The sequence below is a fragment of the Equus quagga genome, chromosome 8 (assembly GCF_021613505.1).
Source record: "Equus quagga isolate Etosha38 chromosome 8, UCLA_HA_Equagga_1.0, whole genome shotgun sequence".
Classification (NCBI taxonomy): Eukaryota; Metazoa; Chordata; class Mammalia; order Perissodactyla; family Equidae; genus Equus; species Equus quagga.
In genome coordinates this window covers 103,383,693-103,409,130 of record NC_060274.1, presented here as the reverse complement: position 1 = coordinate 103,409,130, position 25,438 = coordinate 103,383,693, and the positions used below count along the sequence as shown (strand labels likewise).

The 25,438-nt window shown below is 35.8% G+C and overlaps 1 protein-coding gene across 3 annotated transcripts in view; it reads left to right on the top strand.

Moving 5' to 3' along the window:
• CADPS2 (calcium dependent secretion activator 2) overlaps nucleotides 1-25,438 on the top strand; it is a 495,748-nt gene that overhangs the window by 273,115 nt on the left and 197,195 nt on the right. For all 3 annotated transcript variants that reach the window (XM_046669954.1, XM_046669956.1, XM_046669955.1), the window contains one exon: nucleotides 3,686-3,825. In XM_046669954.1, the coding sequence (XP_046525910.1) occupies nucleotides 3,686-3,825 (140 nt within the window). The remainder of the gene's footprint in view (nucleotides 1-3,685; nucleotides 3,826-25,438) is intronic.

Below are 25,438 nucleotides of genomic sequence, written 5' to 3'. Positions count from 1 at the left end.
TCCTTAGTAAATTTTTATGTCTAAGTGTTTTAATTACTGTACTATCAACATCAGACACATCTCTCGGAACATGAACTAAGTCCTCTTGAAGTGGAACTGCTTAACCTGAAAAAAATTCTTTTAAGCACTTATTTGTGAAAGATTTATGAAGCAAAACACTTTGTTAATCTACCAGTTAGGATACTACTAAATGGTGTAACAAACAAATGACAGCATTTCAGTAATTCAAAACAGTAGCACCTGTGTAACAGTTGACTATGGGTGTTCCTGACAGATGGGTAGCTTTCCTCCACATGGTGATTCAGGGCGTTAGTTTCTTCTATTTTATGGTGCTCTCATTTCCTAGGGCATTGGAGCTCTCTGCGTTTGGCTGGCAGATGAGTAAAGAGGGATGAAGAAGACATACCTGTATCTTAATCATCTTTCCCCAAAGTGACACTTACCACTTTACTTCGTATTCCATTAGCTAGAACTTTTGTGTGTCCCTACTTAAATGCAATGGAGCTGGAAAATATAGTCCTTGGTTGACTAGCTGCTTCCTAGCAACAGTTCTATACTAGTAAAGGCATGAATCCTAGTGGATAGTTAGGTGATCTGCCATAGTTCACCCCTACAGCCGAGGGTAACAAGAGGTGTTACCCTTCCTCCTACACATAACACATTCACTTCAACTCTAGAGAAACAACCCAAAGTCTCATCTTGTCCTTACATCCAATCCAGCATCCAACATCTCCATCAGGTCCTACTATGGCTCTTTTCAGCCCGACGACCAATGAACTAAAGTTTATGTTAACTTCCTACTCTTCCACCTCTCCTCCTCACCCTGCCCTAGCACAAACCCGATATTCAGTGGTGGACCAGGAACAGGAGAGCTACAGTTAAGTTTCCCATTTGAAAAAAGGGTGAAGTGGGAAATACACAGCAATAACTGTCCAATGACAATAATAAAATCCTGCCATGGCAGGCACTGTGAAGACACCTTGCCCTGGAAGTTTCAAGGTCTCCAGATTAGACCCTTAATATGTTTCTGAAAAGAACTTCTTTGTCCTTTATTCTCCCTGAGTCTTTGAGCTCTCCACACTGGGAGCCTCTTCGTTGTCTGTTATCATCCATGGCTAAATCATGTTAAAGGAGTATGACCACTTTCTACTTGTGCAATTTTGGAACTTGGAAACTATTTGACTTTTTATTTTTTCTGAGGAAGATTATCCCTGAGCTAACATCTGTGCTAATCTTCCTCTTTTTTGTATGTGAGTTGCCACCACAGCACAGCTGCTGACAAGTGGTATAGGTCTGTGCCCAGGAACTGAACCCAGGCTGCTGAAGTGGAGCATGCCAAACTTAACCACTAGGCCATGGGGCTGGCCCTTGTACAGGCCATTTTTACGACTAAGTTTAGAGTTTATTTGCCAGTACAGTTCTTTTAGAAATAGAGTAGTTTTCATATCTATAGCTCTCCATTTGTTTTATGTGCCACTGTTCACACCTTTGTCAGTCAGACTCCGTCCAGAGAAACAGAGGCTGTTTCAGGTCTTTCAAATGGGGGAAATTTAACACAGGAAATTAGCCATACACCTGATAGAACAGAGATGCCAAATAGATGGTGAATAAACCCAGAGACTAACGAAATCAGAAAATTGCTGCACGCCCTAGGGATAGAAGGGTAGTAGGAAAAAGTCGTGGTATCAGATATTATCCAAGCTCTTAGCTCTGCTAATAAGAGACTATGAGCTCATTGAGGGATCTGAGCCATCCATATTCTTTCATCTTTGTGTGTCCCTGCATAGTGAGCACTCAAATGTTTGAGCAGAGAGAAGCAGTGACTCTTTCCACTGACTTCGGTTAGAAGTACCCATCAGAAGATGAAAATGTGGCAGAAATGATGGTCTTCAATCCTGGGATGATCCTTAATTTGTGGATCAGCTGCCATTAGTTATTTGGGGACCTCATCTTAGTAACCCATCCTCAGCATTTAGAGAATGAGAAATTGTCAGAGGTTTAATTTTAATATTCTCTTCCTGTATAAGATGTTTATAGTTTGGAACAATGCCAATTTTTGTATGAACATAGAAGGAAGAATTAAAAAGGGATAAAGTCTGAGTTGCTCATGCCAACTAAATTAAAAAAAAAAAAAGGTGTATGAAGAAAGAGAAAAAGCTTTCCAGACTTGTAGGGAAGCAGCAGCTATACGGCCACAGAGGATACGTAGCTCTGTCTTAGTCTTTGATTCTTTTTTTGGAATCACCTAAGTTGATAATGACATTCTTTTGTCTACTGGGTTGAGCCGGAAATTACGAACTTATTTTTCTTTCCTGTCCTTTGAGAAAGATTCTGTAAAACATCGCATTGGCTTTAGCAGTCAGCTAGCTAATTACTAACTAATTAGCGGTAACTAATTCTAGAATACAATCATAAGTTTTGAAAACATCACAATGCCATTTAATCTGTTCTTGAATATGCCTTTATATGCTTAAGTGTATAGATATGCTGGACTCAGCTTAGCTGTGGGTTTTAGGAAAGGCTTAAGAGTCTCAAAACAGTAGATACATTTCACAACTTGGAAGTTCAGAATCGTTTGAGAAACTTTTATGATTATGTTGTCTTTCCTAGAGAGAAAAAGAGCCTTGCTTGAAAATTTCTCAGTGAATATTTCTACTTATATATGGAAATGAAGATGTGGGCGGGGGTAGGCAGACAGAGCATGCCAAATTCAGTTGCCATGTTAGGCTTTAAAAACATTTTAGCATACTTGAGCATGTTTATAATTTTTCCACCTACATCTAAATTTCTGGTTTATTTACCTTTCACATTGGTTTAAAATAAGGATAGCTTAAAATGAAATGCACTGCATTTCATATCTTTATTTTGTCCTTCAGAATATGATGCTTCCATTTTAAGATGTCTGTTAAGGCTTGGGTATAGGCCTTGTCTAAATAGTGTCATGACTGACTAAAAAGCAGAAAATACATCATTTTATCTATATGGCACCTAACGTCTGAAGAGTAGGCTTTTCTTTCCTGTGTTGACTTAGTGGAGCTGTAGTGTTGTGAAATAATCACTTGATAATTTGGCAATTTTATTAAAAATAATTGCTGTGTTTCAGTCATGATAATATCTGTATCGTTTTGAAAACGCAGTCAGGAAACAAATTCTTCTTCGGTATTGATCTAGAGCAGATAATGTGCTATGATCAGTCTTCTCCATCTCTAATTGAATTGATTTCCTTTAATAATATTTTGCAAGGAAGTTATTAAAATAAGGTGTATTTTTGCTGCTTCACATAATTGGTTTTGCTTTTTAAGCATGCTATCTGTAATTTCAAAGAATATTTCTTTCTGAACTTCCTTGCCCTGAGGAGTTTAGAGTATTCTTGAAATTATAGGTGTCTATTAAGTATTTTTTAGCTGTCAATTCAACGGTAGCTGTTGTGCTATTAATTCATTATGAAGTGACACAGGAAGAAAACTCATTATATGATAATATGAAAACAGATATTTGTCAAAAAAAAAAATAAATGAGTCTGTATTGAAAAACCATCTGCTGTGGTGGGAGTCAAATGATTTATTAGACACATTTGGCCATGACACCTTCATTTCAAACAGGAAACATATAGAAAAGATTTCAGTTCCAATTCTTAGGCACTCTGTATTGGGCACTTAAATGTTTTCTTTTTTGTCCCTTACAGGTAATATTATACCCAACTTCTAATAGCTCCAAGTCCGCTGATTTGCACCGAATGATAGTTCCAAAAAATAGCCAGGACTCTGACTTAAAAATCAAATTGGCAGTACGAATGGATAAGCCACCACATATGAAACATAGTGGGTGAGTGTGTACTTGGAGATGGTTTTCTCCTTAATTATTGGATTTTATTTCAATGTATCATTTTTGTCAGTTTAATGGGAGACCCAGTGTATTAGGCTTTCACATGGAGTTTTCTCAAAAAATGATATACATAGGTTAACTCAATTTTTTTAAACTCATAGATATCTTTATAACTAAATACGTGGATATTTAGTTAATATAGCTGTTTGCATGCTAACATAACATTGGAACTTGGTTGCATGGGTACTATGCATCACTTATATTGATAAAGAACAGTGATATATGGAGATAACGTCTAAGAAATATTTTTCAAAATACAGTAATTGTTGAAACAAGCCTAGCATTCAGGTCCCTAGAAATAGTTAAACTTACATAGAATATATTAAAGCTATGAGTGGGTTCAGATCTAACTCGGAAGGCTGTACAAGTTTTGACAGGAGGGATATGAGTGTTCATCCAATGTGTGAGTGAAAAGTAAATCAATACTGGAGGAAAGTGATGCTGGCAGATAGGCTGGAAGTGTAGGGACTGCCTCCTGGGGATCGCCAAGGGTCAGAGTCGCCTTTCATCTCTGCCAAGGTTCTTTTTCCCTTGTAGCTGGTGAGAGAACAGGTCTGAACTCTTGAATACAATAAGATGAGTTTATCAAAAACCTAGGTCTTTCTCAGATTAACACTTTAGGATTCACTACAGCCAGTTCCCAGCATTGGGTTGCTAGCCATTAGGAAAGAATGTGACAGTTTTTCTTACTATGGAGGGAAGCAGTTGCTAAAGTGGCTCACCCTGCAACAACAAATCTAACAGTCTAAGAAAAGTGCATTCTTGTACAGAGAGGCATCTGCTGGCTTTGGAGGCAAATCACCAACGTTATGGGTGAGTTAACTGATGAGTCAACAACATAAGGATTCTTTGGATGGCCATTAGGGAAAACAGAGGCTCTGAGCAGAGGACAGCCCAGATGTCTATACTAGAGTTGGGATGGGACTGGGGGCCATATTGCTTCTGTGGTTTGGCTGAGCAGTGGGTGCAGTGTCAGAATAGTCTCACCAAGGGGACAAACACCTCAGAGAGTGGGCTCTTAGAAAAAGGAAGTGTAATTTGGGTAGCCCACACTTTAATGTGGTGACGCAAAGTAAAGTCCACCTATGACTCAGCTCACAGTGCTGATGGAGTGCCTGGGATTTAACATTGAGAGTTCGCTCTTTCATTTATCCATCGTCTGCTCACTGTTGATTTATGCAGCAGACATATAGTGAGTACTCTGTTCCAACCAGAGCAAACCTCAGTGAGATACCATCCTAGGCCTAAAGGAACTGGCTAGTCAGGGATTCATGCTTGTATACAAATAATTATAATAGTGATAAGTGCTGTAGAAGGGGAATGGGAACCGGTGAAAATAGCACCTGATCCCAGCTGGAGTTAGATCTGAGACACCTGACTTTTTTAGATACATTTTGAAGTATGAATTCAGCAAGTGGGCAGTGGGGAGGAAGGACGTTCCAGTCACATGACATAGCATATACATGGGCAAGAATTCTGGAAGGGCTTTTAGCCAATGATGACAAGTTCAGTGCATCTGGAATAGAGTGCTTTGAGACTGGAGAGTTAGAGTACTACTGCTCTAAAATGCATAGAGACTGGTCTACTGGTCCTTAGAGACTAGTAGAGCCTAGAGTTAGGCATAAAAGTACACGATGTGTTCTCGGCACTGGAGTTATTTCTGTACTGTTTTTTAACTTAGTATCTTCCTTTTGATGAATGGCACAACATGAAATGGGAACATAGGTTATGATGGCAAGATAACCCTTAATTTACGCTTGGCCAGCCCTGGGGCGAATGCCCCTAGAGTCTTCTGATTGTCCCAAGAACCAAGACTGAAGATGAAGTTGGGCACATGGCAAGTTCTGCAGCCTGTAGCTTCTGTGGGAGGCCCTGCTCTAATCCCTAGCAATTTCTTGCTTTGGAATGTTCCAGGACCAGTGGGACAATCCAGCCCCCTTCCAAGATTTGATTTTTTTTTTTTAATCACTCCTTTGCACTGAAAAAGAATAGGTTTGTATCACATCTCAGCGCCCTTTGACTTTATCGGGACCCCCAGAATGGCTCTGGAGTTGACTTCTGCCTAAGACTACAGGTGAAGGGGGTTACTAGGGAGAATATATCATAGTCTCTCAATTTAATCTGTGAAAACCAAGAACTCACCTTGGTTTCAGATCAGAAATGCTTCAGATCACAGCCACAACAGTCATTGTCTACCATTGCTGAAAGATAGTAACAGGCATTTCCAGACACTGAGGTACCTCTGCAGTGTATGGTATATAAAAGGAAGAAATGCCAGAACTGAAAGTATCTGTGATGCTCTTCTGCTAGTTGCTGTTATATGGCATAATTAAGTTAAGAATATTATATTTCGTAATAGTGACTCAATGAGAATTATTTAATGCCAGTATGGGATGTGATAATAATGATCAACCAGAATTAAAAGTTGTCGATATTGCTGTACCAGCAGTCTATCCCTATGGGCAGGGACGGTACAGGGGCTTGACCAAAAGCATCTGTTTGGGTGTCTCAGTGCCTGCGTGGTAGCAGTTTTAAATATTTTGAATATCACCACTGTGTGTAGATGTGTATGAGAAAGCATGCTTTGACCCACATCATGCTACAGTATTCATCTTTTTCTGAGGTGCTTCATAAATGGATTTTACTGGACTTAATTACATTAAAGAAGGGAAAGTCAACTAACCTTTTTATTCCAAGTGTTCTGTCATATGCCAAAGCAATAATATAAAAGGAGGAGTAGATTAATAGCATTTTGCTTTGGGGCTGGATTGTGTTCTGTCAATAATTCATCCTGCAATGAATAATTAACACATGAATAATGAATAATTGAAAAAGAGACAAGTCAAGTTAAAAAAAGATTAATTTATCTTCAAAATATGGCAAACTCCTCTTATGGATAGAGTTGTCAAGTGGATTAAACAATAAAATGGAGGGTTATGGACTTTTATCTTGAGAGCACTTTTCAGAACTAGACTTTGAAATCCGTTGGGACTTAACTCATAAAAACCCATTCTCTGTTTCAGTAATGTGGGCAACAAGTATATCTCTTACATGAACTCTTCTAACACGCACTCTGTTTTATTCATTTATCACTTATGTATGGCCTCTGTATTGTCTCTAAATAAATACATTTTATCAATATTATCTATATTTTTGTGTGTCCCCAACTACACTGCCTTGTGCCTCTCCCAGTGTGTAATCAAGGACAGATACCACTATGAGTGATGATGATGAAAATGATGATAGTGCGCTCCTGAGAGTTTTAAGGAAAAGTGATAAGAATGACAATAATCTACATTCTTAAAATGAAGCATAAAAGTTCTAAACACAAGTTATAGGGGATAGAGTATGTTAATTAAAAGAATACCCTAAATAAATGGTGCTTGGTTCCCAACTGTTACATTTTAAAATGACCTATTCTATTTTGAAGCAGAAATAAAAACATATCTGATCTAAAACTCATGTTTCTGATAACTATTCAGTCCATAACTGTACATTATAGTTTTTTAAAAATAGGATTGACTACATGCAGGTGAGAAAATTGATATTTAATTTGGATAAAATAAACATAATGGTGATTTAATTCTTTTAAAATCAAACTGAATATTACCATATGACATATGTTTAGTAGAAAAAACAGATTGGGTTCATTTCTTCTTTTGGAGTGTGTCATATAAACTAATTATATAAAAAAACATATAAATCCGTTAAATAAATTACTGGCTATATTTTGAATGGTTAGATAATTCATGTCCAGCTTTTGAATTTATTTTCCTGCTTTTTTGAGTAGCTGGAAGACAGAAGTGTTCTTGAACAAATGGACTATCCTTTAGCATAGCCTAGTGGCTAAGTAACAGTATTAACTTAAATCTCAGAAATACTATCCTTGTTTTTATTACATAACATTTTCGAAATTCAAGTGCTATTTTCTCAACCAAAAGAAAGGCAAAATAAAATGGAACTAATAAAACAAGTGACTATTAAGAAAATTAAATCTACAACTGAAAAGGAAAAAGAAGAAAATTAAATTGGCCGTCACACATAGATGGAAACATTATGGCCAGGACCTATCAGAAGTCTGCAAACAACTGATTGCATTTATAGTAAAAAATGAATGAAAACTTCATGAGTATATAACTATAGAAGAGTTTTGTCAGAGTTAAAAATTAGTAAGATAAATTTAGCCAAATCACTGACATATAAATAAGATTTCTCTTTGTATAGAGTCATGCTTGGCTATATGAGCATGTGTTGAATGAATAGATGTGTTGAAGTGTTTTGAAATTTTCATGTATGAAACTCTAATTTACATCAAAGAGGTATGAAAGGCACTGAGTCCATCTTTGCTTCAGGGGAGAGACCACTGTTCGCCTTCTAGCAGGAAGAGCAGGCTGAGCACCAGGCTGGCCACACTCTCTTTCTCTCGCTTTCCCATGGAGATGACCAGTAGGCGTGCAGGGGCTGGCGTGTCAGGCCTGGGGAAACTTTGAGTCGCATGCTTCAAATTCAAACATGGCATTTGCTCATAAAGTAAAATGACTGCACCTAATTGCGTTATTTTGTTTATGATCTTCAGCCAATTTAGGGGACAGTCTGATGACCAAAAGGAGGAAATTCTTATTTTAGTGAAGGTAGCATTTGCTTGGAGGCTCCAGCCTTACAGAAAGGACAAATTGGGCTTTTTTTCCCAGAAAAAATGGATTTATCATTTTAAATGAACCTTTTAGAATGACTTTTCTATGTGTCCTTGTCTAAAATTACCATGTTTTGACATCTGACCTTCACCTGAATCTATACATCAGTCTGTATAGGTATATATATTTGCATTCTCAAATTGAATTTACCTCATTCTGGCTTATCCTGATGTCAGAGAAATCCCGCTTCTTAGAGCCTTGCCAAAGCTTCTGACAAAGCGTTTGCTAGGTTCTTAACAAATGATTGGTTCTTATTCCACAGGCAGCTTTCAGAAGAGAAATCTGCCTGTGGTGCCTTACAGATATTACTGTAGTCCTTGTAGAATAATAAAAAGAATAAGTCATAGAGCCAACTTTCCTTTTCCAAATAACCTTAATATTTGTTGTTTCCTCTATGCTAATTTAAATCATTAAGAACTATATTTTCATTTTAATTTCCTAGTGAATAGTAAATTGTCAGAATAATAGAAACATTTTTAAACATAGCTTTTATCGTCAGTAAACTAAATGTTTTAACTTGTTATACTCCTTTGCAAAAGTTGTCTCATTTCTCCTGTAATAAATTAGTTTGTCTTTAACTTTAAGCTCAAATTGGCAGATAGGGGGGTTTATTTGAACCCTCTCAAGGCAGGAAAAGGAGGTATGAAGACTGACTGAAACATCAGGCTTCTATTGTATAGGATTAATTTCAAAAATACACACTGTAGAATTGTTTGTACTCTGATGATATTAAAAAACAAATGCGTATAAAAATTCAGAAAGGAAATACATTAAACATACTAAATAGAATAGTACAACTATGGGTGAAATTTTCTTTTCTCTATTTTCCAGGTTTTCTGTGATGTATTTATAATACTTTTGTGATGAAAGGATGCAGTTATCAAACTAAAAAAATCAAATAGGTTTTCGTTTAATTACAAATAGTTAAATTTGTTTTATCTAAAATCTGATAATTAAGGAAATTCATTTGAGAAGATTCCTTGAGGTGATCCTGGAAGGACTCCTGTCCATCCAACATTTAAAGGAGCCGTGTGGTGTGGGAATGTGAGTTCTGGAGCCAGATTGCTTGCCTTCAAATCCTCACTCAATCACTTAGTAGCTATGGGATCTTGGGAAAACTATGAAAACTCTGTGCCTCAGTTTCCTCAGCTGCAAAATGAAAATGGTAGCAGCAGCTACCTCATAGCATTGTTTGGAGGGGTAATATTTTAACATGTCTAATGTGCTTATGAGAGTGGTTAGCTAGCTCACAATAATACTCAATATGTTTTAGCTGTTGATAAAACCCTAAAGAAGGTCTGTCTGAGTTGAGGTGCTAGTAAAAGAAAGCAAAATAAACAATAAATATTTTAAATATGAAACAGAACAAAAAGCACTTTAAAAAAAATGGAGCGCTATTTCCATCTCACCCCCTACCTCTAACCCTTTTCTTCCTCGTTCCTTCTCAAGCAGCTGTGAGGGCTGCTGCCTGGCAGTGAGGGGAACCTGGGCTGGGAGACCTGGGCTCCAGCCAGCTCTGCCTTCAGGTTGTTCTGTGTGGATGTAGTCAGGCGCCTCCTCAGCTGCTTCATCTTTAGAGCAACATATTGAGCTCACTAGATGATCTTTAGGTTTCTTCCAGCTCTGAAATCTATTTCTTTTTATTCTTTATTTTAAGCCTCAAGTTAGATCTCTCCTTTAAGGAAAGTCAGATGGAAATATTCATATTCCTGGGCAGGATGGAAATAGTTGAATGATTTTCAAGCTACATTATTCTCTTTAAGGACATCTCCATAAAGAGGAAGCAGTATACAGAGTGGTTCAGAACACAGGCTTCAGCATTGTACAGACCTGGGTTCAGATTCTAGGACTGTCATTTTTTATGCAAACTTGGTCAAGTTCTTTCTCATAGCCGCACTCATACCATAAAGTTAGATTGTCCTGAGCATGGAATGAGGTATGCTCATAGAGCGTGGAGCACTGGATCTGTTACATAGTAAGTGCTCAATTAACTAGTAACAATCAGTATTAAACATCATTTTTAAAAATTATAGTCCCTGAACTTATAATAAAACCTTCTTACAGTTTTAACTACATTTGACTTTATTCAGGAGAAAGCTCAAAGACAAATGGAAAGATAGAAGTGCCCAAATCCTCACTGATTCCTTGAGAGTAGGAAGGCTATATCCCCCATTAGGGCCCTCTGCTTCTTGTTAAGTTTAATTTATGTTTTTATTTGATAGTTATTATGGCCATAGATGGTGGTGGTAGTTTACTTCTCTTTGTGTGTTTTGCTGCTAACTTTATTTTGTCTTCTGTATGTCCTAAGGGAGAAAAATGAAAACATAAGAGCTCTCAACTGTGTCTGAGCAGCTGACTTGAATGGTTTGTCTGAGAGAGAGGCTCAGGTTCTAAAAACAAAAAAGACCTGGAGATTATTTCATAGCAAGTGAAAAAAATAAGATCGAACTTTCCCTTTATTTTAGTCCAGTGCAGTCTAGCTTATTTTAAAAATGGCAAATGCTTCTAAAGCATATTTTAAGTAACTACTGGTGCCTTTTGTATATTTAGTCCAATTGTTTTGCTTTTAATTTTCTTGCTTAAATCATTAATAACTTGAGCTCCATAGCTTTAAATAGTATATCACATCTTGCTAGTTGGGGGGTTAAAATTTGCCCAGTTTTCCATTGTTGTTCTCAATTTTTACATACCAAATAAGTTCATTTTAATTTCATCTCAGGTGTTTTTTGTGTGTTTTAAAGGATAGTTTATGTGCTTCATTTACGGAGGAATTGATAAGCCTGAACAGCTTGCTCGATACTTAGTAAAAGGTTTTTATTTTGTAGTTACCATAGCACCCAAGGCATTCATATAATTGAATAATTAGTCTAATTATGTATGCTGATGTTTTGTGAAAATAATCGCTTGGGGAGATCGGTGTTGTTGAGATTGGAGTTCGGAAGCTGCTGCTTGAACATTCTCTGCTAGTTCCTGGTGCAGGACCTTGGCAGTTGCTGGTGCTATTACAGAAAGCTCTTACCTCACATCTTCTCCCCTCACTTACGGCAGGTCTCTGATCAGATGTCATCTCTACAGAGGGGCCCATCCGACCTCGCTACATAGAATCATGCCCTTCCCTCCTCACTGCCAGCTCTACTTTTAACCTGCTTCTTTCTTTTTTAAATTCTTATTACCTGAATTATATTATTAACTATCTTACCAACTGGAGTGTTGTGTCCATTTGGATGATTTGCTGTTGACTAGCTCCCCAGCCAAATCTAGCCCCGATTTGTATAATAGCATATTTCATTTTGGCAGTCTTTCAATAAATGATAACATATGATCATAAGGAATATTTTCTCATCCTCTCTTTCCAATCAGAGCTAGAGTTTAGCAGAATCAGGCATAGGTAACAGGATGGAACATCGCAGCTGCAGTTCTATCGCTAGACTGTATTTGAAATGCCTGAAAATCATTGTCAGTTACATAATGGGGAAGATAGCAAATGACTTTATTTTAGTTGGATGAATGTGTGTTCTGATTATAAAAAGAATCGTCACCACAATTTTAACATGAGTTAATACCAGTGTTGATGACATGCACAGAGAGTGCTAAGGTTTTGCAAGTATTAAAATTTCTAATTGTTCATCCTGGGATCATTTGTGTCCTTAAGGATAGTATATTAGTATTCAAATCAGAGAAGAAAAGCACATCTTAGGTTCATGGTTGTAAAAAAAAATTTGTTGCCCTTATAAAAAATGTGAATGTTTTTTAGTGCCTTTGCTTATTTCACATATCAGTACTTCTGAAAATTTTTTAAAAATTTCCTTTGACAATGGATTAAAAGGATATAGCAAGAGACCAAAGATCACTTAGAAACAATATGAGTATCAGCTATTTCTACCTTTCTGAAATTGGCAGCCATATGCTTTCTTCCAGTTAGGTTGATCTTTAGGTTTGTCTTTAATTAACCACTTCATATTCACTCATAGTAGTTAATCCCTCTCTCTCTGTAGTGTTTCCCACAGATAAATTCCTTTCCATTCCTTCTGCCAACCCCAATTCAATCTATGTTAACAAAAAAAATGTTTTAATGACTTCTGTACTGATTTTCCTATATTTGTCTGTTTTGTAAACCATTCAGGAATTTAAGAATACTATTTATATGTCTACTTCCCCATTGCCTATGAGATTAGATTCACATTTTTTAGCCTAGCATTCACATTCTTCAAAAATCTGGCCCCCTCAAGTCTTTTCAACTTTTTTGTCTTTCTATACCCAACACAAATCCCCAACTTCAACCAATCACTCAGTTCATGTACACTGAACGTACGTTTGCTAACCCAACCCTATTTCTTTCACTCTTTTACTTAAGCAGACCGTACCAGTTTGGCACTAGGTCACACGTTTTCTCACACTAGTACAAAAGTGCCAAGAAAGGCAGTTTATTTTCTCTATAATTAATCTAATCTTCCTCGTGAGAAGACTCTCAGCTAACTGCCATGTCGCTTCATCCCCAGCCCCTGGTTTTGAGGGAACTGCCAAGTCCTTTTTATACCATAAGACTCAAAAGAGACTCCAGCCCTCCCTCTGCTTTGTTGGGACCGTTCCGGCTTCATTACAGCACAGACTGCATGACAGAATCAGAAATGGGAAGAAGGGCAGAAGCCATACTCCTCAATTCCAGGGTGCGTTTCTAATGGCCTGCCTTCTGCGTCTCCATCTTACTTTTCCCCATAATCTGCAGGGACCAGAAGAGTTGGCTTTCCCTCCTCTTCTTTCTGCCTAGGACTGACCTTATGTCGGTCATAGCCAACCTTTGCTTCATTGAAGGAGGAGATAGGTTTATTTAGAAAATTTATTTTTTGTACATGTAGTAGGTTGATTGTATAAACGGACCCAATAAATGGGCTCCCTAAATTCACATCTTTTGCCCTATGTCTTTGTTGTCCCCTTTAACTTCAGGCTTGACCGTATGACTTTCTTTGGCCCCTAGGACAGTAGCAAACTTTACATTAGCAGAGGCTTCAAAAAACATTTATGCATTTTCACTTTCTCCCTTGCTTTTTGCCTTTGTCCTGAGGACATGAATGGATGTGACTGCTGGAGGAGCATAACTAAACCAGCCCACTTGTCCTGGTCAAGGTCTCAGACATATGAGTGAGCCCAGACAAAATGACAAAGCCAACTAGGTGACTTGTAGCTGACCGCAGACCTATAAGTAGGCCATGCAGAGCCCAGCTCAGGTCAGTACAACTGCTCAGCCAGCTATGGGTTCATGAGAAATGACAAATGATTGTTGTTTTGTCACTAAGTTTTAGAGTGGTATGTTACACAGCAAAGGCTAACAGACTGCACACTGTTGTCTTGATACAAAATCCTTTTCACTTTTTCCCCTCTTCTATTATATGTCAGATGCATAGAATTGGATTAGTCATAATCCTTGGCCCATGCTATGTGCCACATTGATCTCTACATTTAATTATATATATAATCTTTCCTGTATCATATAAATACACTATATTTATCCACTTTATCAAAATGGGAATTTGAATGATTTCCACATTTTTGCTATTTCAGACAGTGCTGCTGTGAACATCTTATGTATGTCTCCTGCTCCGTATGTGCAGTTTCTCTTGAATGTATACCTAAGAGTGAAATTGCTCAATTGGTGAGAATGTAAATGTTATCTTTACAAGATATGCCTTATCTTTTTCAAGTTTTACCAATTCTTCAGCTGTTTGTGAGATCCCATTTGTCCTCTTTTTTGACGTTTACCATGTACTACTTTCTTCTTGCTACTTAGATTCTCATGCGTTGATGTCTTATATCTATACCTGGGGTGCTGTCTTCTGAAGGCAGAGATCCTCTTACTTTACTGCTTTGCCCATAGGCTTCAGAACATAGTGAATACAAATCACATATTGATTGATAATTGGCTGATTTTTATGTACTTTCGAATTAAGAGGCAATATGAAAATTGCTTGATAGTCTTCATCTTTCCACTTCAGGCTGACTCAGGCATCCCGAGTCTGTGCTCCCGAGACCCTGAACATGCTCTATTATAGGATTATAACCGTCTACACTCTTGTTTGTCTCTCCAGCTAAGACTAACTCCTTATAGACTGGAGCTTATTATTTATTCACCATCGTTTGACCAGGCACGGAATACATGCTTGGTTTAATCAAATCAGTCATTCAACACATATTATTGATTACCATGTGCCAGACTCTTTGAGTGAAAGAATGAATGGATGGGTGAAATTTGCTATAAAAATAGTGATGCTTAAAAAGGGACATTAATCAGACAAGAAATACATTAGATACAGTAGAGCTAAGTACTTTCTCCACTGAAACAGAACAGCAGTTAACCTACCAGCATAGGCTATAAAATGAAGGAAACTGTAAAATGGAAAACAGTTTAAGCTGGGAAAATACAACAATCATATATACAGAATGTGATGGACTATCAGATATTGATTGCTCCTTCCATAACTTTGACATTCTAGCTGAAAAGATACCATAAGTGGTTCATAGAACCTATTTTAACTGGTGGTTTGAAGATGTTTCCAAAAACCCTTACACCAGAATTCAAAAACAATTTTAAAAACCGGACAGTTTTTTTTTTTTTTTTTGGCTTTTCTACCCTTCTTCAAAGGAAGGCATTAATATACGCAGACACAAGTGTTGCCCAAATTAGTGGAGTATAATTTTCATTGGTCACTCTGGTCAGTGAAAAAACAATCTCAAATAATGATTATTTGAGAGGAATATCTGTTAACTGAAAAATATTGTCCCTGTAGGTAGTGATTGTGAGAACTATATGTGTTTTGAGTATTTTTTAAGCTAAACAAATATGGCACAAATTTCAGGATGGAAAGGGCTGAACTCCTTATGAAATGTGAAAAAACTTTAGGAAGAAAGCTGATCAAATCTGAATGGTGAGATAGATTTCTAGGCTGATGTAGACTATGATGACCAAAGCAGAAGAAATTACTGAGTGAAGGACGTCAAAAGGTACAAACTTCCAGTTGTAAAAATAAGTCATGTGGATGTTATGTACAGCAACGTGGCTATGGTTAACCATACTGTATTACATATTCGAAAGTTGCTAAGAAAGTGGATCTTAGTTCTTGTCACAAGAAAATAAAATCTGCAACTATGTATGGTGGTGGATGTTTACGAGATTTATTGTGGTGATCGTTTTGCAGTATATACAAATATCGGATCATTATGTTGTACACCTGAAACTAATACAATGTTGTATGTCAATTATACCTCATTTAAAAAAATGAATAAAGATTGGACGTGAAATGAGTCAAATAGTGTAAAATGAGTAAGATAGCTACAATAAAATAGGAAAGTAATGTTACAGTTGCAGGAACTGCAGCCGTTATGGACAAGATTAACATGTCTCTTTTTGCTTTGGACACAAATATGCCTTTTTTATTCGAAGGAAAACAAATTCCCATGTGTTTAGTCTTTGCCTTGACCTTCAGCAAGACCCAGTTATGGACATGTGACAGGATCTGTTCACACTCCCTGAAACTTGTGCTTAGTTGTAGACAACTGTATGCTGTTCACTCAGAGGTTGAACCATTAGACTTAGTGAGTATCAAAGTCTGAGAGGCTGAAAGTCGGAAAGACTGAGAGTGGAAGTCTGAGAGACTGAGAGAGTGGATGTAGTAGGTGTGTTGATAGTGAAAGATATGAATAATTGATGAAATGTTTTAATGCATAATTAAGACTATGAAAGGACAATGTCATCCCATAGCAGTAGTTTTGTTGGAGTGGCTGGAGTGCACGGCCAGGGTGCCTAATTGTAGCCTTATCCTGTGTAATCGTGCTGTGAATGCTTAGCCTCCTTGTGCCTGAGTTCTTCATCTGTAAAGTGGAATAATAATAATTACCTTTTTCAAAAGGTTGCTATGAGCATTAAATGAGTTAATATTGCTAAAGTGCCTGGCATGTAATTAACACTTGGTAAGTTTTAGCTATTATCAATAAACAATAGGTAATTCAAACTATGATTGCAAAAAATGCCATGTTATAATTTTATGATATAGTATTATATATATGCTATACATTCCATGTAAATTTGAGATGTTTTCCTATTGTAGTATATATTATAAAAAACTGGAGTTATAAGAGAATCATCAAAAAGAACATGAAAGTTGCCATATAAGATCCTTTTTTAAAAAATTTAGGTATTTAAAAGGTAAAGGTGCTTCTCTTTATTCTGACTCCACCAGCACTATTAAAAATTTTATACATATATCTTTGTTAATATGTTCAGTTTAAAGTAGTTTTAGATCTCATATTTCCGGCAATGATATTTTCTAGCATCAACCCCTCTATGTTTAACGTTCTGACCATTAAAGTCGTATCATGAATAAATGAGTCAAAAATTATTTCTTAATTAAAATATCCCTGCAACTTGCATTTCTACAAAATCAATTGGTTGTAATAAGTTATTTAAAATGAAAAATTGAACTTTGTGATTGAGAGCATAAACTGCATTAATGATTGATAGGTAATTGCGTGAAATGAAAAATTACTAGGCGAAGAGGAGAAAGTGTTTATCCTCCTATCAAATATTCAGTGAATGGATTATAGCTACAATCTTGCCTTTAATGTTTCTCATGGTAATTGTCAGTAAGAGGTATGAACAATCATGGGACCTTAATAATATGCCTTGCCATTTTAATTGCTGAGAGAAGCAAGAGAATCTTAATTGCCAGGAGGCGCATTACTAATTAAAGTGTCATTCTACATTCATTCTGAAATAATTAGTTTGAATATTTGTAAGAGCTGAGATATAAATTTAGTTCCAAATTCAAGAGCCTACCCACAACAGACTTTGTTAAAATGATCTATGGTTAAGAAAGGTTAACAATCATAAAATTTTAAATGTTTCTTTAATTTGGTACAATTTAATTTTTTATTAGATTATTGAACTTGAAAGTATGGAGTTCATAGTATTTTAAAACTTAGTATGATTTTTCAATTGCTATAACACTAAGTTGAATTCCTAAATTGCATTCAAATTTCTGGAGTATTGATATTTTGTTTTGGTGTTGATCACAATTTAGGAAACATCTACTACTTTACTAAATAATGATGTCAAGATATAGTTACATTATAATATATGAATTGCAAGTTCTGTTAACACTACGTGGCAACTTGTAAATGTAGTTGTGATTCATTGGACTTTTAAAATTCTAGATTAAATCTCAAATTCCTAGTTAAAATAAATTAAAAGGACATGTACTTGAACAAAGTTAAACAATTATTTGTTTCTCTAGGATTTGGGGCACAGGAAATTGAATACTCATATTCCTCATTTCATTGCACACCAGCACCAGCCCATCCTTTCTTTTGCTTTTTAACCCCTTCATCCCTGATCCTCGCTCTTGCTCTGCTCCTGCCTGCATAGGTATGCATTCTGTGTTGCATAATGTATCCTTAAATGTTACGTATCCTTATAAAAGATGTAGTGTTTTGTGTATGTATGTGTTTTAAGTTTGTATATTTTGTGCTAAAGATATTCAGTGTCTTTTTGTTTTAATCAAACTTTAAATATTTAAGACCTATGTACAATGTTATACAGACACGTTTCAGTACCAACAGGGGTACAATCTGAGGAATGTGTTGTTATGTCATTACAACTTTGTGTAAACATTATAGGGTATACTTACACAAACCGAGATGGTGTAGCCTACTACACACCTAGGCTTTGTGGTACTAATCTTATGGGGTTAGTATATGCAGTCTGTCATTGACCGAAACATCATTATGGGGTGCATGACTGTATATCCTTCTAGGTCAGTGCTTCTTGATATTACGTAACATTCCATAGTATGTATCACATTTTACCTGTGCAGTCATCTAATGTTGGACACCTGAATTGTCTGCAGTTCATCAATATAAACAAGGCTCCCTTGATGTGACTGAGGAGCCAAAATTTCTATTTAATTTTTATTAATTTAAATTTAAATTGCCATGTTTATCAGCTCTGTTGACAGAGAAGTCCTAGATGATAATCTTTTGTTGGTTTTGATGTATTATCTGCTGGATAACCTTGTTGAACAGAAATGCTTAACAGTCAAATCCATCAGTTTTCTTCTGTGTATTTGTGCTTTTAGAGTCATTTTAAAAGTGTCCTTCGCCCCTAAATTACAGAAGTCATCTCCTTCATTTTCTTCTGTTAGGTTTGTAGATTTAGCTTTTACTTTTATGTCTTTGACCCATAATGAGCTCCCTTTTAGAGATGCTATAAGGGAGGCCTTCAACTTTGTTTCCTCAACAAGCCAGTTTTCCCGTATTGTGTGGAAGGCAGTCCATCCTTCCACCTTTGCTTTTGTAGTACAGAAGCACAGTACTGATTGCAATAGGCTGATTTGATCAATTCTCTTATTCTGATGGTTTGTTTATTTTGTTGTATTTTCTCTGCAGGTGATTATATAATCTGCAAATAATGGCAGGTTTTTCCTCTTAATTTACTGTGTTTACTCTTTTTCTTGTCTTATACAATGGACCAAGGCCTCTAGTGCTATTTTATTCAGAAGTGACAGCAGGCAAACTTGCCTTTTCCCAGTCTTAGAACTAAACCTATATTAGAGTTCTCCAGAGAAACAGAACCAAACGTGTGTGTGTGTGTGTGTGTATTAGGAGGTGTATGATAAGGAATTGACTCAGGTGATTATGGAGTCTGTCAGTTCCAAAATCTGCGGAGCCAATGTCCTAGTTTGAGTCTAAAGGCCAGAAGCTACTGTGGAACAAGAATGAGCCTATATTCCAGTTTGAAGGCCGTTAGGCAGGAATTGCCAATGTTCCATTTCAAAGGCTGTCAGACAGGAGAGTTCTCTCTTGGTCAGGAGGTGGGTTAGCTTTTTGTCCTATTCAGGCTTTCAACTAGTTGGATGAGGCCCACCCACATTATGGTGGCCAGTCTACCAATTTAAATGTTAATTTCATCCAAAAACATCCTCACAGAAACACCCTATCTACGCACCCCATGGCCCAGTCAAGTTGACACATAAAATTAACCTTCACAATATCTAAAATTTCTTTTATTAAGCATAATATTTGCTTTATGTTCTTGGTATAGAGCTTTACTAAATTGCTTGTTAAACCAAAATTGTTGAACATTTATCAAATGCTTTCTTTGTATCCATTAAGATAGTAATATTATTTTTCTCCATTAAACCATCAATATAGTGATTTACATTGGTGGATTTTCTGATGTTAAACCATCCTTACGTTCTTGTAACACAATGTTTTATTATTAAAGCATTTAATAATAAATAAGAGTATGAGTATTTAATTTTCTGTGCCCCAAATCCTAGAGAAACAAATAATTAACTTTAATTTTTAAATTGAAAATTTTAATTAAATAAAATTTAAATATTCAATTTATCTGATTGCTAATGAGTTTGAGTAAATTTTCATTTGCGGGTTAACTAGCTGAGCTTCTCTTTCTGTAATACATGTTTATCTCCATTGCCAAATTTCTCATCTCTGTTTGTAGACGAAATTGGCCAACAATATTTTACTTTTAATTTTCTCAGCCAGTTTGAAGTTTCAGAATCAAAGTTATATTAATCTCATTAAACCGGTTGGGCTGTTTTTTTTCTCAATTTTTTTTTTCTTTCTTTTTACTAAACCAACTCACATAAGAGGGATTTTTCTGACATTGGAAGTTTGTTGAAAACTTTTCTGACTACATGCCTATTAGAATGGCAGAAATCTAAAACGCTGACCATACCAAATGCTGCACGGATATGGAGCAACAGGAACTTGCATTCATCACTGTTGGGAATGCAAACTGGTACAGCCACTTTGAAAGATAGTTTGACGGCTCCTTACAAAACTAAACATATTCTTACCATATGACCCAGCAGTTGTGCTTCTTGGTGTTTACCCAAAGAAGTTGAAAGCTTATGTTCACACAAAACCTGCACACAGATGTTTTTAGCAGCCTTATTCATAATTGCCAAAACTTGGAAGCAACCAAGATGTCCTTCAATAGGTGAGTGGATAAACTGTGGTACATCTCCAAAGTGGAATATTATTCTGTGCTAAAAAGAAGCTAGCTATCAAGCCATTAAAAGACATGGAAAAACCTTAAATGCATATTACTAAGTGAAAGAAGCCAATTTGAAAAGGCTACATTCTGTATGATTCCAACAGTATGACATTCTGCAAAAGGCAAAATGATGGAGGCAGTGAAAAGATCGGTGGTTGCCAGGCACTGAGGGGAGGAATGAACAGGTAGATCACACAGGATTTCCAGGGCAGTGCAAACCGTTCGTATCATACTGTAATGATGGATGTATATCGTTATACATTTGTCCAAAAACATATAATGGACAACACCAAGAGTGAACCATAATGTGAACTCTGAATTTTGGAGGGGTTATGGTCTGTCAGTGTAGATTCATCAGTTTTAGCAAAGGTATCACTCTTGTATGGAATGTTGGGGAGGATTTGCCTGTGGGGGGGCAGGGAACGTAAAGACAATCTCTGTACTTCCTCTTGATTTTGCTATGAACCTAAAACTGTTCTAAAAAAAACAAAATCTTAAAAAACAGAACACAACTTATCTGTAATATTATCTAGAATTAAAGCTTGAGGCAGTGAGTGGGGAGGTCTTTGATAGCCATTTCAAATTTTTTAGTGATTTTTGGTCTAAATTTTCTAGTACATTTTGCATCACTTTTATCCTTTTATCTGAAATGTAATGTATCATTTTTCAGATATATTTGCTATAGCTATTAATATTTTAGTATTTAAAAATCTGTTGTATGTATAGGTATCCTTTTTTCATTTTATCTTTTTTCATTTCAAATGTTTTTACATCTTTTTCCATTTTTCATTATTACTGAAGAGGTTTGTCTATGTTACTAATCTTTTCAAAGGACCAACCCTTATTTTTCTTTATTTTATAAAAGACCAGCATTTATTTTCTCTATTTTTTTCTCTGTTACAGTGATTTCTGCCCAAATCTTTATTATTTTCTTTCTTCTTGTTTCTCTAGTTTTTCTGAGTTGTGCTTTTTCTAGCTTCTTGAGTTGAATAATTCAGCTCATTTTTTCATCTATGTTTTATATTCCAATAATTTTGACTTTAATATGTAAATTTTGGGTTGTATTTTGATTTGGTTTTATTTTATTCTAGCACTCTAGTAAAAGATTTCTTTTCCCATTTCTTCAAGAGATTTTTCGTATCAAATGAGCTTTTTTCTATTTATATTGATCCTTTAATTTTTTCACTTAATTTTGTCTTTCTTTCCTGTATTGGCATAAATATGGTTCTTTCTTCTTATAGTCATAGTATTAGACTTCAGAATTTTCTCTATTATATGGTGTTTCTACTCCCAGAAACATGTTTAGTTCTTTTTCCTTTGCTTTTATTACCCGTCACAGATACTTGTCTAAACTACCTAGGACAGATAGTTGTATATAGGCTTCATGAAAGTCTTCTCAGATCTTCAACTTCTCTTAATGGTCTGATCAATTTCAGCTTTTTGTTACTCCCATCAATGAATTGTTTGGTCTGACCAGAGGTTACCAAGTCTGACCAAGTAGTAACTTGGGAGGCTTGGGCCCCCATTCTCTTAATCTTCATTAGCACCCTTCCACATTTCTGATTGAGGTTTTCTGAATCTTAAAGTGCTGTGCATACTCAGTTACTTAAAATGTGTAGAAATTTTAGCACATCATACTCTCATCAGTAAATGGTCTCACCTGATTAAATGTGTTTATTTTTCTCCCCCAGTAAGCTTTCAGTTTGAAAATGCAATGGATTGGTTACTTTTTCATCTTACTTACCTTCACAGATACGATTTCTACTTAGTAGGAAGTAACCCTGAATTTTTGACATGCTCAATTGACAGAATTCAGGGTTTTGTCATTGAATCCTAGAGCACTTTCTACTATGTATTTTAATTATATCTGAAAATGCCTAGCTTTCCTACTTGTAAGGATCCTATGGCCATGGTCTCTGTCCGTTTTATATTTAATTCCGCATTTGAATTCCTAGTACACTGTTGTACAAGGGCAGCTATCTAATTAACTATGAAAACAACTAATCATAAATAACTCCTATTTGTTGAGTCTGCTTTGTTTACTATTCTGAATCTATAATCTGTAACTATTGATTATTCTTCAATGCAAAAAGATATCATTTTTTGTCTTATTCCTTATTCTATGGAGATTATATTATGATAAAATTTGGGTTTGGAGAAACCCAATTACAAAGGGGACTTCTATAAGGACAATTTGTCCTGTTCTGTATTTTCTCCTTCTCCCCTGTAGTAAGATTTAGTCTAAGCTTCCTTCTGAGGTCTTGTTATCCTCAAGTTTTATTGGAAAAGTAAGACTTACAGTGGAATTTTTTGAAAAGTTCCAAGAGGCCCCAAAAAGTGAGTCACTTTCTCTGATGTTGGACTCAGTATTGTATCCCATCAACCGGAAGTCTTCCATTAGCCCTTAAACTAGGTCTATTTGCCATGGAATTCTTGTCAAAGTTTCAAAAACGTGTAAGCGTCTTGATCAGTGATACAGTGATAGTCTTCATTAGTTCTTGAAGGAATAGTGGTCAGTATAAATAGGATGACTTGAATAGCTGTGCCTCTTCTGTGCAAGTCATGTGAACACAATGAAAAGATTCCTTAACAGCAGGAAACTTTTTAAATGGGACGTGTATCTATTATCTGGTAGACTATTACCCTTTTAGAGTACTCATCTATTATACTACTCTTTAGCAACCTGATGAAGTGTATGACTTCTGGTACCTGTTACTTCAAAATAAAGCAGAGTGATCACTTTAAATATATTTAAGGTAGCTAGGCACCTTAAATATATATATAATCTTATTTAGTTCTTAAATTTTATGTGATATTTATATATTTATATGCTATATCCTTTGATTATACTCTTATAGGATATATTCTTAATTATGTTTTTCTTTAGTTCTTACAACTCTGGTATGATATAATTGATCTATTATTTAAATTTACAGAGATTACTGAGGCATAAAGAGGTTAAAGAGTTTGATCGGTCATATAACTAGTAAGTGACCAGGATTTAAACCCAAGTTTGTCTGATCCAAGCTTATTCCCTAAACTGCTGGGCAACACTGCCTAATAATAAACAGTACTTTTCTCAAGTGATCACCCTAGGTGTTCACAAAACTGAAATGCTGCCGAAAGCCAGGCAAGCCAAATAAATGTGTGAAGTGATTATAAGATCATGAGTGGTATAGTCAGGATTATGGGAATCAAGAGAACATGAAAAGAAATTCAAAATATACATATATTCTTAGTGCTGTGCTTTCAAAGCACATCTGTGGGTCAGATTTGGCCCAAAAGGTCACCATTTTTCTACTCTTGGTTTAGAGAATTTCTCTCCATTCTTTGAGTAATTTTTGAGGCTTTGCTAGTTGCCACATACAGAAAAAGCATTTATTTTCTTAATTAGTAAGGGACCTTAGTCATATATTTTGAAATTGATTTCATTGAAATAAGAGAATGAAAGGAATTACAATTTTGCTTTTTTAAAAATTCCTTCTTTATATATGTTCTATTAAAATAATGAAGTCCCCATTGGTGTACACTGCTATTACTCTGCCATCTAATGAAAGGATCCTTTCCATTGTGTCTGTGGTTAAGGTTTTAGAGGCATGGCCCTATTAGTTATTGAGTTACTAATTTGCAAACTCTAAATATTAGGGTCTTGATTTAGGACACACAGTTTAGCATCAATCTGATATTTATTCATCCTCTCAGAATTGCATCAGTCTGTAGGCTCAGCATGGTGAATATCTTAATTCCTAAGTACCTCTTAAGCCTGTGTCTTTGTAGCAAATTATATAAAAAGCAAATATGCGTAATATCTTTTAGCCAAGTGAGTATACTTGATCTCCTCTGTGTAGTTATTTTGCTAAAATAACATTTAGTTACTACGTTGGGAGGGCTTTGTTGAGATAGACTTTACATGGTAAAAGCTTAGTATATTCTTAGTTCAAGGAATTTACCGTAGTACAAAAGCAAATGGTTTTGGTTGTTTAAATGTAAGATTAGGAAACAAAATTTCTCATGTTAAAGTGCTCTAGAATTTAAATCAAAATCAAAATCATCCTTTAAAAGAATTCAGGTACAATAAATAGAATTTAGATCACCAAATATTCAGACTCGTAAATCAGTGGCAAATTAGGTAACACCCAGGGCTGGAGATGTGAATGTTATATAATGAGGATAATAAAGGAGCTGAATGTGATGTGCCTTGAGTGCATGTTAGTAGCTAATTCCAATATGAATGCTTTGCAATCATTTGTCAGTTGAGATGCATGTGTTCAGCTAAATGGAAATCTTGGACGTTCTCGCATACACCCCATTATTTGTAATTGAACACCTGATTTCTATCATGCAACAAATTAACATCTGCACTGGATCTGTCTTTTATGCATATGGATACACTGATTAGAATTTTGCAGATAGGCAGATACTTGAAAACAAAAAGACAACATTGTGAAACACTTCCAGCCATAATTTTTGATTACATATTGAGAATCGTTTAATTATCTTACTCCATTTAATTAGCCCTCCTACTTAGGTCAATTGCTTTTTTTATTAACATGACATGTTAGCAATTTGTTAATTGGCATGAAATAACATGAGACTTTTCTTGGTATTTCACATGAGAAATACATGTGCTTAAGGAAGCTAAGGAAAACGCAGAGAAGTGAATGTATTCATTAGCCCCCTTCAGCATATACCAGTGCCATTGTGTGCTGCCATCACAACATGTGTTTCTGCCCTTTGAATTTCTATCTTTCTGTTATGTAGAATGAATGTGTTGATTTGAGCAGTTACAAAA